Below are 15,706 nucleotides of genomic sequence, written 5' to 3'. Positions count from 1 at the left end.
AACGGTTCGATGATTCTCCAAGCAGAATATCCAGCTCTCCCCCACTTAGGGTTCGAACCACCACCAACTAATATTGCAATAAACCAAAACTCAAACCGGCTCACCCAGATGCATAGCATCCCTAAACCTTGGGATATATAACGCAATGCAAGATGATCTTCCAGATGGATTACCCATGGCCCACAACCTTCCTATTGGCATGACTTGGCCGACAACCTTTTGGTTGGATGTCTAATACATACTGGGTCCACAACCTCCTGGTTGGATTACCCCTTGCCCACAACCTTCTGGTTGGAATGCCCCGGCCCACAACCTTTCGGTTGGAATGCCTCGGTTCGTTGACTGACATCACAAAGCAGTATAGTCTCAACTCCACCACACCATGTCGACATATGCATAACAAATAATAAATATCCATCAACATATAATTATATAACCAGTCATCAGACAAACATGCAAATCTACAGATCACTACAACATAGTAACATCCTATATACCAGGATACATAATCTAGTGGGTCGGCATTGGTGCCTTCGACCCACAAGTATAGTGAGTAAAAACTCACCTCTCAGTCTGAACAGGTAGTTGAATAGGTCACTGCTCTGAATATCATCTCTACCAGTCACGTATACATCAGATAGTGACACATCTCAACTACAACTCAAAAACCCAAAATACCCTTAGGTCAAACTTGGTCAAATCCTCATCAAATTCAAAAAGTCAATTGCGTCAACTCAGCTGAGTACACCCATCGTACTCAGCTTGTACACTTAGCGTACTCAAGCCTAGACCAGAAATGGGGTGTTGACCTCATATACCTCGCGTGCCATAACGTACACCCAGCGTACGTTTCAGTCAACATTTCCTTCTATTAAGAGCTTAATCTCTTAATCTTTTTCGTCTAAATTCCAGATCTAGTCCTCAAATGATGTCCTTAACCATAAAGTTTCCAACTTTATTGTCTTGCATGGCTATTAAGTGCTCAATCCCAAAAACCCTAACTTTTTAACTCAATAAGACATCCTAGCTCATGCATGGAAAGAAACTAAGGTCCAAGATTACATTTTTTATGCTTTTAAACACTCCAAAACATCTGAAAAAATAGCTTATATGAATTACAATAACCCATACTCATAATACCAAGCTTATAGGACCAAAATGAACACAAACCCATAGCTAAACAAGATCTAAGCATAGCTTCATCAAGTTTAGAGCTTTTTACCTTCAAATGGTGTCAAATGATGATGTGATTTTGGATCCAAAGTGCTCCAGTCTTCTAAGATGGTTTCCTCTTCCTTTTTCCTCCTTCAAGAACACCAAAATGCACACTCAAGGTCAAGGTTGTTTCACTCAAAAGATTAGGGTTAACTAGGGTCGAGTTGGAGGATGGAGGCTGATGAATGAAAGGGTTCTGAGGCTATAATGAGGTTTAAATAGGGTGTAAACCCTATATATTATGGTTTTGGTCCAGGCCACGTACGCTTGGGTACACCTAACGTATGCAAGCCACACCCAAAAATTACAAAAAATCCATTTGGGACCAAAATGCAAACAATTCTCATATCAAGTGCATAAATGGAATACTTGGAAATCAAGATGTTACAAGTTAAAATTACGCGTTTGGTCCCTAATTTTTTTGCACTCAGACTGTCCTTACGGTATGATTTTGTTGCGTTTTTATCACTCGCGTACATGAGAATACTATATTTCCCTTTATATTTTCGTGTTCACATTTTTATAATTTTTTTTATTTTTTATTAATTAAAGAAAATAAAGTGATGATTTGTGTACGTGGGACCCACTTTCATCACTACCACGGCTAGTTATCGGCAACCACCACTAGTCACCACCAGAAACCTAAAATCAGTTCCAAAAAAATCAAACCTGATACAAACAAGAAAAAACTTAAAATCAAATCTACCACCACCACACCCACATGAGAAAAATATGTCACTCCATCAACAGCCATCATTGTTATTGCCATCGACCTTTGTCACCTTTGCCATCGACCGTCATTACCACCAACGTCAACAATCCACCCCTATTAATGCTAAAAAACTGCACAAAAGAGAGAGAGAGAGACCATAGATCATATTTTAGAAATAATAGGGTGGTTGGGACGGGAGTAGGGCTTTTTTCTAATTAATAAATTATAAACAAATTACAAAAAATAAAAATAAGAATAGTATGGTTTTTCATGTCTACGAGGGACAAAAAAAACTTAACAAAATAAAACCATAAAAACAATCCAAGTCAAGGGCGGAACTAGCTTGAAGCAAGGGGTAGCCCATGCTCCACCTCAAATTTTCACAAGAAGTGCTCCATCGCAAAGGAAGATGAAGAAGGGACACTGGTAGATTATATATTGTGCTACTCCTTAGCCCTCTATGGATGATGCATAAAACGAAATTTGTGTCTTGAGAGCTTCAATGGTGGAGAATTCCTAAGAGAACTCTTCCAATTTCCTTAACAGTATGAAATTTGTTTTCTTTGTTATTTTTCCAACCAAAGAGCCATCAACGAATGCTTTGGGAGAATGGTGTATGAAACACTAGTGGGCAAACTAAGGCTTCTTTGTTAATTGACTCTTTATGGTAAGTGTTTGTGAAAAATCCTGGTTTAGCATTTAGAATGGCATAATGTAGCCACGTTCATAACTTCTAAAACCATGTGGGTATATAGCTGGGTTGATGTTTCTAAAGTGGCATAATGCAGTCACATTCACAATTTCTAAAAAGGATGCAAAGAAGAACAATATGGTCCTAAGGTCTTCCAGCATTATAAGCATAGATGATTTGGTTTCTGTTTCCACTAAAATAGGCGAAAAGGAGGTGATTCAAGATTGTTTCATTAGTACATATATGAATTTTCAATCTTTATTTCTTAAGGGATACTTCATTAAACCTTTTGATGACATAAATTCGGAGGCAAATAGGACATGACTCAGCTCATTAGACGAGTTTCACAATTACTGTTGAACAATGTGAAATTGTGTGTCAGTATATACCAATACCATAGAGCCATTTTTCCAGCTTTAGCTGTCAGAACTATAACTCTTTTGTGGCAGCAAAGTATTAGGGCCATTAAGGGGCGACTGTAAAACTTGTTTGCCCTTTTACACAGTTAAAAAATAAGCATGACATTTGACCATTGTAAAAGTGAAAGTACGTTGCTATAAAAAAAATTTTAAAAAAAATGAAATTTTGTTGCTATAAAACTCAAAAAAATAAAAAATAAGCATGGTTTATTGGTGTTGCCACCCAAGAACCAAAAGATTTGGTTCTAAAGAAAAAAGTTGGAGACCAAAAAGAAAACCATAATAAACTAAAATATCCCTACAATATATAAATTTGTATTCAAACACACACCAACTTAAAATAAATATTCCTAACTTAAATGACATCATCCTAAATAACTCACAAACTCAAGCCTATTGTAAAGTCATATATCATAAACATAAACTAATCTCTCTCTCTCTCTCTCTCTCTCTCTCTATCTATCTATCTATCTATCTGAAAAGCTTCAGCATCCAAAAAAAGAAAGAAAAACATCCATCCTTCCAACTTTCAAGAACATGAATAAAGCTAAAAGCAGTCAAGTCATGTAAAGCCTCAAAGGTGAATCAATAACAAATCTATGTTTTGTGAATCATCATCATTCATCATGTTTCAGGTCTCACATATCAGCTGCTGCTGGATTTGCTAGAGCAAAAAAACCCTTCCAAGCAGCCTTCAAATTCACAATACAATGGAGTGGATGCTGCCTAAAAGTCTCTTCCTTTGTACTGCATCTCCTGTCACCACGAATAAGAGGGACATTTTTGTCATCATAAAAAAATTACACACTTTTTCCCTCCCACAAATAGGAGTGACATTTTCGTCATTACAGAAAAATTTATTCTACATAAACTGGTGTGAAGTTTTTTATCTGTTTTATTTTGGTATATTTAGATACAAAAACATTAAAGCAAATGTTGAAAATATCATACCGAATTTAAACACATAAATGTTAAAAAGTTGAGTTGAGTTTGTTACCGGAGGATAAGTGGGCATGTAGACCATCTGCCGGGGTTGACCAAGAACCATTTGCTGCCCATACTGATATTTATATATATATTCTTAAAATTAATTTCCACAAAAAAAATTATTTTACTTCAACTAACTATTAAGTAATAATAATAATAATAATAATAATACCTGTGGCACGTTTGGATTGAAATATGGCTGCTGTGGTTGATACGATGTGGTCTGGGGACCATACATAACAGGCTGCTGTGGAGAAAACGCAAAAAGAATTACATTTTTTTTTTATTTTCATTAAAAAAAAAAAAAGTCAAAAGTGAAGAAGAGATGGATGTGAAAGGCATTACAGGTTGCATATGTGAGACTGGAGGTGGGTAGTAGAAGGAATGTTCAGGTGCATGTGCTACAGGAGATGGAGATGGAGAAGGAGGTCTTACAGGTGTCTGTAATGGAACAAAGCTCTTGGCATTTGGGTTCAGTCTAAATTCCTGCAAATTTTCAAACCATAAACAGCTTACTTACTTCAAAGCATAATAATACTCAAAACTGAAAATTAAAACCATTGTTAATTTTTTATTTGTACCTTTGCATTGGGATTCAATGTGGATTTTTCTGAAGCCATGGATGAGGTAGGAGATGACACAGGAGCAGCATTTCCAGATTCTGAAGTGGATGATAATGATTGTGTAGTAGTAGTAGTAGTAGCCTCCTCATGTGTCTTCACAGTGGCTTCACTACAACTCACTGTTTCATGAGGCTTATTATTATTAGATGGTGCATATGCAGTTGCATCTGCTGATAGTCCTTTTTCAGAGCTTTCTTTCTTTCCCACTGTATGTATGTATACATATACAGACATTAGATTAAATTTGAATGTTAATTACTCATATTGACTTGTATTGTCAACAAAACAAGAAGAGAAAAACTAACCCTCTGGTTTTGAAGCCTCGTTTTGCTCCAAAAACTGCTGCACAAGTGTAATTAATAGTTACAAACTATCTACGATAAATAGTATACACAATTTGTGTTATGTATGATTAATCTACCATATGCTTTCCAGTATCCTCCTTCTCCTTGGTGTAATAACTTCCAGCCTTTTGTTGACTACTCTGGTTCTGGTTCTCTTGAATCCTGAGATAAATAATAATAATAATACTAATAAGATACATAAAAATAAAAAAAGTATATACTCTTTTGCAAGAAAAATATCAAAATATTTCAAGATATTAACAAACAAGAACCTGCTCTCATTGTGCAAAGAACTAGATGGATAAAAGTCACGGCTAGTACTCGTTTGAGAAGCTTGGCCCTCAACCTGATTCATAACATTGGAATTTCAGATTCCATTTCATCATGTGTATGTTTCTCATTTCTCAAATGAATGGAATTTGGAACCTTTAAAGTCCATGTTTGATGGACTTCATTATTCAAAAGAGAAGGGTGGGAGGAATTCAACCCCATTCTTTCTTTTTAATTAAAAGACCAAAATACCCTTCTTATATAAATAAATTTGATTATGGGTACTTGAAGTAAACAAGATTAAGAAGTTGAAGAAACATACCAATGATGGTGCTTGAGATCCACCGCTTTTCAAGTGAGTTAACTGATTGTTGATGATGGAATCAGACACATTCCCAAAGGTTTCATTATTTTCTGTATCCCAAATGTCCTCATTTTCATCATAACCACTATCATCAACACCACGAAAAACTGATGAATATTTGGTTTCCTCATCAAGATCGAAGCTGCTATGGAAGTGAATGCCCCTTTCCTGATAAATACAAATACAAACTACAGCTATAAGAATTTAAATAAATGGATTTGGATAAAAAATGAAAAAGCAAAGAATTCACCTCAGCTAAATGAAGATCCTGAGTATCCTCTCCCTCGATTTCTCTAGCTATTCTTAAAGCCTGTTTTTCCAGCTCTCTCATTTGAGGACCTCTATCAAGTTTTGTTGTGTAGAGTTCCTCATTGAATGTACTTTTTACTCCAAATAATGCTGCATTTGTCTCAAATTGATCCCATCCCCTGTTCAATGGATAATTAGGTTAATAAAAGTTCATGTACTCAAACTTATTTATAATCGTATCAATGTAAGGAGAATGATTTAATGCAAAAAATCCCCTACTATGTCTTTTACATACGTAAAACAATATAATGACACTGATTTATAATCTCATCTGTATTTTCACTAAGTTAACAATATGTGTATATACACACACACACACACATATAAAGACACAAACAGACATACATAAAGACACACACAATCACATACATATACATATCATCAATTCAATAAGGACACTAAGCAAACATCATTAGACCTAGAAATTATACCAAAAGAAGATAAAGAATTTAAAACCTGTTCCAATGGCGATCAAATGTGTTGTCCAGCTCAGGCAATTCTATATTATCATCATCCGGGACCCACGGTTCCAACTCTCTTTCCAAATCAACATGTCTAGAACGAGAAATCAAGGAATCTGTCATAATATCTTGCTGTTTTTCAAGATGAACCTCATTTGTCAACCCATCACTAGTTACTGTTACACCCTGCACATATGAATCACAAAAACTTATGTCAACTCTCTTTTTAATTATTGAGTTATAACAAACAGAAACAACCAAACAGACCTTTGCTACAACTTGCACAAAGTCTTTTGCAGGTATGATTAAGGTTTTAGAAGGGGCCTTGTTAACAGAATCCGAAATGTTTTTCTGTCCTTGAGAAGAACCAGTATTCGTCACACATGCCATCTTCAAGATTATTCCTGAAAAGGGCAACCAAGAATGTGTTAATAAAGCATATGATGTATCATGCATATTCAATTATTCACTATTCAAATGTTCTAGAAGATACCAAAATCACTATCTGCATTTGTGGCATGAAATATCCCAGAGTATACAGATCCATCTGTGACCTGGACATCCACCTGATGCCCTATAAGACATGTGGTGAAGTAAACAAGTCGCTCACGTGATGGATTATCAACTACTCCTTTGTTTCCAATTGGTAAACCTGAGAAAAAAAAAAGTTAGAATGATGAACATGAAAGTTATTAGCAATTCAGCCAGAAAAATGAACCTGTTGTGATAGTTTTGTTGAAGTTTGACTTCCCACTTTGAGATTTATTATCAAATCTAATCCCCATTTCTTTTTCACCTCTCCTGCGGTTGAATCCGTTTGCAGAGGACCTTGGTGGTGCAACTTGTTGCAGATTCATTCTTGATCAAAATATCAAATCCACCAAGAACTGGATACTGTAAAAGTAAATCATTTAAGTAACAAACAAAATATGAAAAGGGTTTTTCATGCTTTTAGTTTTTGTTCTGTTCAGATACATTTTGTTCAGTTTAAAGTTTCCTTCTGTTTAAATTTGTTCAGTTTAGACTTTAGATTCATCATGTTTAGGTTTGCTCATGTCATATTCCTTATGTTCAATATCATTCTGTTTGGATTTGTTTTGCTTTGTTCTGTAATTCGTTTTCTTCAGTTTCATTAGTTGCAGATTCTAATAGCTTTGTGTTCTTCCATTGTGACCTTGGTGTTGTACATGTCATAGCACAATTGGATTTATGAGTACACTTGGAGTCATGAACTTGGTATTTGGTTTGTAATATTGGATTATATGACTTTGGAATCATGCTTATTATGATAGTTCAGTTATTAGGTTTTTTGGTTGCAGTTTGAAGGACTTTGACGTATTATTGTGGTTATCCCATTAAACAATAGTGCCCTAATGCTCAATTGTATTGGTGGCTTATACAGCTTAACTTCTTCACAATGATTAAGGTATCCTACAAAAACCCTAATAAATCTAATAAATCAATAACCAGAATCTTATATAAATTTGAGAAAATTCCTGAACAGTAGAAATCAAGTTGCATGTAACCGTTAAACACAAACTTACATAGTTCCTACGCATACACAATCCAGAGTCAAACCCCTGTTGTCTAAGTTTCCATTCCAACATGTAAGTCCATGAATGTATTGCGATATATGATTATGCATACAAAGAGAAGGTGTGTGTGTGTGTGTGTGTGAGAGAGAGAGAGAGAGAGAGAGGACGACGACTTACCGGAAAGATCTGCGAAGGACGATTAAAGGGTTTGATCCAAAGAACAAAGCGTGTGGAAATAAATATCTTTTAGATGTGGGCAAGAAAGAAGGGGAAGATCGTGATATTTGGGGACCTACCACATACGGCCACCGTAGTGTTTACTCTGCGATCAACGATTCCCTTGAAGAAATTGAATTGAGGTTTTGAAGAGGAAAGTATCGAAACTGAGACCACGATTCCAGCGAATAGTGTCTGGTCTTTTGGGTTTGTGTGATCAGGGGCAACGTTAGGTTTTGTTAAAAATCGCCCTGTGGCGACGTGTTACGAGTGGTCAGATAGGGTTGATAAATATTTTTGACTTGATAAAATAAAATAAAAAGTTATTTATAGTAAAAAAAATCATAATAGCTAATCTTGTTAAGTTTTTATAGAAAATAGGGTTATTTCCAAATTAGATCCTATATTTACAGTTTTATTCTAGTTAAACCAAAAATTTATTTTTTCCCCAAAAAAACCATATTTTTTATTATCTGGTATAATCGTTTGACTAAGTCAATAGCTGATATCATAAGGATATGAACAGTATCAAAAGGTACGAACCCCGTAGCATGAGTTGGTGTATCATTCCAATCCATGAGGACATATGCAAACGACTCCTTCCATTCGCTATGTTTTTAAACATCAATTACCATAAGAACACAAGTAGATACGCAAAATTAGGGCTTTTTCATAAATCGCACAAGAAGAAGGTTATGACATCCAACAGCAATGTCAAGAAGAAAACTAAGACACACAAGAAAAAATACGTTGATTATGAAGATTTCGAAGATGAAATTCTCGTGTCAGACATGCTCATGGACTATGAGAGGGAAAAGGCAATAGTTGTCTTCTTCCAATATGTTAGACTATGAGAGGGAAAGGGTAATAGTTGTCTCCTTCCAATATGTTAAAGATTATTTTCGTACCAAAATTTTTAAAGATGAATCTGAGTTTTTGGGTGAAAAAGATGAATATATAAATGATTTAGTTCATCTAGAAGACGACGAGAGTGACATTGGTGGTTTCAATTATGTCCATGATCCCACCATAGAGTGGAATCTCATGGATCCAAAGGTTGGAGAAGAATATAAAAAAAAATCTCAACTGAAAAATTGTCTTATTAACTACGTTGTGTCACATGGGTACCCCATACGGCTTGAGAAACTTGAAAGTATTGGGTTAGTTGCTAGATGTGGTAAAGATATCGACAAAAAGAAAGTGATTTTCGTTCGTACGTGTTTTGGTCAAAAATCGATCAGGTGCAATTCGATCAAGTTGTATGAGATGTTGCGGTGTTAGTATAATGTAAGTATAGAATAATGATCAAAGTGAGACAAATGAGTTATAAGGAAATCCCTTGATCCTTTATATGATTTTCAGCATAAAACATTAGGAGGTGATAATGATCACTTACCTTGATGTGTTTTATTGATTTAAATTAAATCTGAGATTACAAAGATGATGAAGGTAATATGAGTACAAGTGTAGTACTCAAGTTAATTGTGTGTGTAGTGTGTGATTTACAAGTGTTATTTATAGTCTAAGCTATTTAACAAGAATTCCAAGATTTTCGGGATCCTCCTTGAACAAGTATTTGTACGTTGTTTAACTTGGTATTCCCAGTTCTTAAGCTTGGTTGAAGTGATTCTCCATTGAGAATGAGTCTTGAGTTGACTAATTTTGCACATGTGAGAAAAAGAAAGAAAAATATAATTGTTATAAGTGTTAGGAAATATTAGTGATAATAGTAAAGATCACGTAATATATTTAAGGATCTTGAGGTTTTAGAAATATTAAGCATCCTTAATGATTCTGGGATTCTGCCCCTAACAATTGCCCTTAAATTATACCTACAAAATATAAACGTTAGTTTTTAAATATTTAGAAGTATAATTTTAAAGTAAAATATGAAGTAAAACGTTCTAACGGTGGGGTAATTTAAATTTCAACGAATAGGTTTCTAGCCGTTGGAATAGGTCAAACCATTCTTCTACCTTTCCCTAATTATTGTATAAATAGGGTATTCAGCCTTTCAATCTCGTCTTACTCTTTTAGCTCTCCTTTCGGACGTCTACCGAATATCATCGAAGGTACTACCTTTATCTGTCTTTCTCCTTCCTCATTTTGTAACGACCCAATTTTTACAAAGAAATTTTTCATTTTTAGTTAACCAAAGCCAATCTTATAAACCATAAATTCCCAAAACATTTGTTTTCAAATAAACGTTCATTACATCATTGTTTTCCCCTTTTTAAAACATCAGAGGGTCCCAAACACACTAAAAAGAGAGATAGAGTGCACACCACGTCATCACGCCTTGCCCTTGCCCTTAGGTAGGGTGTAAACGAGCCGAGCCGAGCCCGAGCCTGACCAAGCTCGAGCTCGGCTCGTTTAATTTTGAGGAAGCATTCGAGCCTTAAAATGAAGCTAGAGCTCGGCTCGTTAACAATTTAGTGGGCTCGCGAGCCTAATCGAGCCTAAACAACCTCTATGTGTGTGTGTGTGTGTGTATATATATAAGCTCGTTTAGGCTCGCGAGCCCATGAATTAAAGCTAGGATCGAGCTCGTTTAATAAACGAGCCTCGTATTTAGGCTCGAGCTTAGCTCAGGCTCGTTTAATTCGATCTCCAGTCGAGCTTTTAACGAGTCAATCCTGAGTAGCCCACGAGTAGCTCAGCTTATTTACACCCCTACCCTTGGGCTCAGAAGTACCTGAAACAAATCAACAACATGTAAGCGAAATGCTTAGTGAGTTTCCCAGAGCATACCACACACATTCACATACACATATCCTGATAGTTATTAAAGTTATAATCATGCACAAAAACCATGTAATACGATTCAGCAAGAATGTCATGGGCTACCCCACATGGTCTTTACCTAGGACTGCCATGGGCTACCCCACATGGCCTTACATCCTATGTCCCCACATGGCCTTACATCCAATGTCATGGGCTACCCCACATGGCCTTACGTCCAATGTCATGGGCTACCCCACATGGTCTTTAACTAGGAATGCCATGGGCTACCCCGCATGGTCTTAGATCCAATGCCACGGGATCCCCCCAGGGTCTTCCATACTGACATAATATCACACAACATATCAATTCATAAATGAATAACACACACATAGCATGTTCACATAATGGGCCGGCCTTGGTGCCGTAGACCCATAGGTATGGTAAGAAGACTCACCTCCGTCCGATGAATAAGAATATTGCCCTCCTAATAATCTGCAACCTCCCAAGTTGAATAATAATAATAATAATAATAATAATAATAATAATATAATCAATGATAAGACCTTAAATTACCCAAGAAAGGCCTAACCTTCAAACTCTACCCCCAAGGCCCAATTACCCTTTTCTTGCAAATGGGCCCCAAAGTCCAAGTCTAATATCCTTAATGGGCCCCTTGGCCCAATAAGGCCCAACCGATAAGTCCACGGGCCAAACAAATAAAAAGGCCTCTATCTCACAGAATCCAATCAAGCCCAACAACCAAATGGGGCCCAAAGGCCCAAAACAGCTTAGGGCCCAACTGAGTTGCGTACGTGCCAGTGTACCACCTTGGTACGCGCAGCGTACTAAAGGTCTAGGGACTACGCGCCGCGTACAGCCAGTTACGCCTAGCGTACAACCATTTTAAGCACTCTTCCATTAAGTGCTTAATGCTCGAATCCCTCACGTCTAAAAGCTAGATCTAAGTCTGAAAAGATGTCATATGGCATAAAATTGGCAACTTTATGCCCTTGCATGTCTCATACACACCCAACTACTCCATTAAGACCTTTCCAAGGTCTTTTACCCATGCATGAGGTCAAATCTCTCATCAAGCTTCCATTTTTATACTTCTAAATGACTAGGGGACCTCAGATCTGCCTTTCATATCAAATGGGGAGGCTTAGCTCAACAAAAGAGGTCCAAAGTCCATCAAAGGGACAAACCACCAAAACCCTAGATAGATCTAAAGATTACAAAGGAAATATGCAAGCTTTTTACCTCCAGAAGCTTTGCAAGATGATTTTGGTGCAGGATCTTGAAGCACCAACTTGATCCAAGCTTGCTTGACCACCCCTTCTTAAAATACACACAAAAAGGCCACAAATGCACTCTTTAAGGCTCAAGAATGATCTCACAATGTTTCCAGGAGTATATGGACGTTCTAAGGTTGTGGAGGCTCTCTAGGGTTTAGTCCAAGGGACTTAAAGTTGTTTAAATAGGCCTCAAGTCCGGAAATTTAGGGTTTTGCGTCCTTGGCGTGTACGCCCCGCGTAACTCAAGGTACGCCCAGCGTACCCTGATTCCTTCACGACCACTTTCATGCAGTACGCCCAGCGTACTTAAGGGACCATTTATGCCAAAAAATATCATTCCTTAGGGTTTTAAGACATACTAGAATTTTGGATGTTACAATTTTCTTTTAATTATGGTCAAAAAAAGGAGTTCGCTCTATCGCAAACATCATAACTATACCTGATGATGATTTCGTAGATCATAAATCCTTTTTTTACGAGGAAACTTATACATGCGATGACGATAGTATCGAAACTTTGAATTCGATTGGAACCTTTCACACCAATATTGTTTTCAAACCTTTTGATGTCAGAATCCAACCGAATTTTATTTCTCCCATTTGGGTTTGTTTTCCTGAGTATCCTTTTACCTTAAGCCTTACTTATCCCTTTTCCGGAAGCTTCTCTATTTTTTTTTAAATTACTAAGATTTCATATATCCAAGCCATGCCAGCTATTTGGAGGATCCTTTATTGGATTGATCATCTAAACTGCTCCATGGGACTCAACATAGGTCTAAACGAGTTAGCTTATGTTTACAACCTTTTAACATATAGGAATTCCCGCCTTTCGACCTTTGGGAATTCTCGTTTCCTGTTGAAAGTTAAAACCGATAGTTCACCTCTTGTATGGAAATCCAAGCATAACGATGGTGCTTGGAAAGAAAGATATTTTTTCTTGAAACATGACTCAATTCCCAATGGAAATCTTTTACCTCAATTCTAAGTCAAAAAGGGTTGGGCTTTTTATCTTTATATTGAGGATCCCAATATTCACACTTCTTATTTTGTTTGATTTTTCGCAGCTTTCAAGTTCGATGAGTTAATTCCCCCTACTAAATAAAAGACACTGAAGATAGGATCAAGAACTTCCTTGCTCTGCTCGAGATTGACAGGACATTCAAGCTTGATCCTTCCAATCATCAAGAAAGCGCAACCGTTATCATCCATATGGCTACCAGTAAGGATCCTTAAGTACTTTCATCTATCGTCTTAGGGAATTTTAAATATTTTTTTGGTATTCCCAGGATCCAAAGTCACACGCGCCAATGCTCATTTCTCCTTTTCTGACCTCGACACAACCATGTCAAGTGGCCAGCTGCACGTGAAGAAATAAAATATTAGCTCCTACCTTGCCTCCAAAGGCCCAAAAGTCAACCAATGGACCAAAGCCCAACATATGGACTAATTTTCCAAATTGGGCCCAAACCCTTCACATGGGCCTTACCTTAAGGCCCAACCATCTATTCTGGTCCAAACACTTAGCATTCCAATGGTCTACTATCTCATAATCATCAAGACCCAATTGTAACGCCCGTAGATCCAGGTAGGCCTGGCAATGGAACGGATTTTGACCCTGATCCGATCCAAACCCTTAACAATTATACGGGTTTGGGGCATAGTTTTTGATCCATTTACCCGTTAACGACCCGTACCCTCTAACCCTTTTATTAAAAGGGTCGGGCATGGATCATCACCGATCTGCTCCATTTATAACCCGCCCCATATAAATTTTAGAATTATACATTTATATTTTATATTTCCTAAGTTTTACTTTAAATTCCAATCGAAAGTCCAAAGACTAAACTGGTTTTACATAGGACTCGAGGACTCAACTTCTAAACTTCCAGTTTTCTCCTAAGAATCATGATGTTATTTCATTTATATTTCATCATATAATCACCAATTTCATTTATAAATCAATAAATTCATTTATCAATTGGAATAAATTTTGTAATTGCTATTCTCTGTCAATGCAATCGAGGGTCAAAAACCAATCGGAAGTAACTACAATAATGATTTTAATTCCAATCGAAACTCTTCGAGTACATAATGTGGTTTGTAAATCAAAATTTGTTCTATTTAACAAATGTGATTTTATGATTTAAGTAAAATGAGTTTGATTATTCAAAAAACCTACGGGTTACGTGACGGGTTTGGATATCTGCCGATTCGGTGGATAAGGGTACGGGTTTGATTATTCAAAACCCTACAGGTTACGGAGCGGGTTTTGGAATTTGTTAAAAGGGTTTGGATTAAGGTCGATTCACTCCAAACCCGCCCCATTGCCAGGTCTAGATCCGGGCTATTCAATTTAGAGACGATAAGCATCAAAAATTACTTTTTTGATGGAAGATTATTTAGAAGGGTTAATCTTAACTAAGTTGTAGTATATGTTACAAGGATTTCGTACATATAAAGAACGCTGAAATCTGAGTTATAACGAAGAAGTTATGACCTGTCGAAGTTTCGCGACAGAACCGGCATGACACAGCGACGTAAATAGTGAATTTACGTTAGAATGATATTTGGCCTTAGTGATCTAAACAAAAGTCGTAGAGTTCGTTAAACCGAGAGCGTGCATAAAAAGAATGCCCAAATCTGACTTCGTATGAGGAAGTTATGATTTTTCTAAGTTTCAGCTTAACAGTATGCACCCCGAAACTCGAATTCGAGATCGAGTGATTTCTAGCCGAAACAATCTAAATGAGAATCGAAGATCTCATTGATAGTAGTGCAACGGTAAAAAGATAGACGAAAACGGACGTCGGATGAAGAAGTTATGAATTTATAACGGAGTTTTCCTGTCCCGGCCTACTAAAATAATATAATAAAAATAAATTCAAAATTAGCCAACGGAGTCTAAACGAAAGTTGTAGAGCGTAGTCTCACCTACGCGTGGATATAAAGAACATCGAAAACGGAGTTCGTATAAATAATTAAAGTATTTAATTTAATTATAAAATCCGATATTATCCAAAGGGGGGAGTCACCGGGCTTATCCGGGTTACGCCCAGCGTACCTGGATTTACGCCCAGCGTAAATCGTGAATCAGCCCCTATAAAAGGGGATGCGAGGGCAGCCGAGTTCTTTGCACCTTTTCTCTTCTCTCTCTCCCATTTTGCATCATTTTTCGTGCAAGAAATATGTCGAAGCCCCGGTATCAACCCCGAGACCCGAAGCAAGTCCCAAAGCCCCGAAGATCCCGAGAAGTGCGATTCCCGGGCCGAAGCTCTGCCCGCGAGAAGCCAATTTTTGTGAAGATCTTCTAGATCTACCGAAGAATACTACTTCTACAAGCCGTAGTGTTGTCCGATCATCTTCTAATCAAGTGAGTGTGTGGTCACTTTATTCTAACACATAAATATTAAGTATTTGCTATGAAATACGTGCTATGTGTATAATATATTGTTGTTTATTTGAGATGATTGTGGAATGGATGAATTATATAAGTTTTAATGAGTTAAACTATATGTAACGACCCAATTTTCACGTCCAAAAAT

The 15,706-nt window shown here is 36.9% G+C and overlaps 1 protein-coding gene across 4 annotated transcripts; it reads right to left on the bottom strand.

The window, feature by feature from the left end:
* Nucleotides 1-3,320: 3,320 nt before the first annotated feature.
* On the bottom strand, nt 3,321-8,381 carry LOC145102871 (polyadenylate-binding protein-interacting protein 3-like). 4 transcript variants are annotated; one of them, XM_079040364.1, is made up of 15 exons: nt 8,108-8,381; nt 7,114-7,289; nt 6,889-7,047; nt 6,663-6,799; nt 6,391-6,581; nt 5,876-6,053; nt 5,584-5,793; nt 5,264-5,337; nt 5,069-5,153; nt 4,953-4,989; nt 4,606-4,853; nt 4,370-4,510; nt 4,197-4,271; nt 4,035-4,097; nt 3,321-3,793 (listed from the first exon to the last, which is right to left on the bottom strand). In XM_079040364.1, the coding sequence occupies exons 2-15, from the start codon at nt 7,250-7,252 to the stop codon at nt 3,764-3,766; spliced, it is 1,767 nt and encodes a 588-aa protein (XP_078896490.1). In that variant the 5' UTR covers nt 7,253-7,289; nt 8,108-8,381; the 3' UTR covers nt 3,321-3,763. The 4 variants fall into 4 exon arrangements, with proteins under 4 accessions (XP_078896490.1, XP_078896492.1, XP_078896493.1 ...); XM_079040366.1 differs by having other exon boundaries at nt 4,197-4,268; XM_079040367.1 differs by having other exon boundaries at nt 4,953-4,986.
* Between the last annotated feature and the right edge of the window lie 7,325 nt (nt 8,382-15,706).

The sequence above is a fragment of the Lactuca serriola genome, chromosome 4, assembly GCF_051521515.1.
Source record: "Lactuca serriola cultivar US96UC23 chromosome 4, Lser_US96UC23_V15, whole genome shotgun sequence".
Taxonomy (NCBI): domain Eukaryota; kingdom Viridiplantae; phylum Streptophyta; class Magnoliopsida; order Asterales; family Asteraceae; genus Lactuca; species Lactuca serriola.
Note: the sequence above shows the minus strand (reverse complement) of the source record. Positions and strands in the feature narration are given on the sequence as shown.

Coding starts and splice junctions, on each gene's coding strand:
- LOC145102871 (XM_079040364.1), bottom strand. CDS start 7,252: ATGAATCTGCAACAAGTTGCACCACCAAGGTCCTCTGCAAACGGATTC. Junction 6,582..6,662: donor TTGTGCAAGTTGTAGCAAAG/GTCTGTTTGGTT, acceptor TCATATGTGCAG/GGTGTAACAGTAACTAGTGA. Junction 4,272..4,369: donor CAGTCTCACATATGCAACCT/GTAATGCCTTTC, acceptor TTTTCTCCACAG/CAGCCTGTTATGTATGGTCC.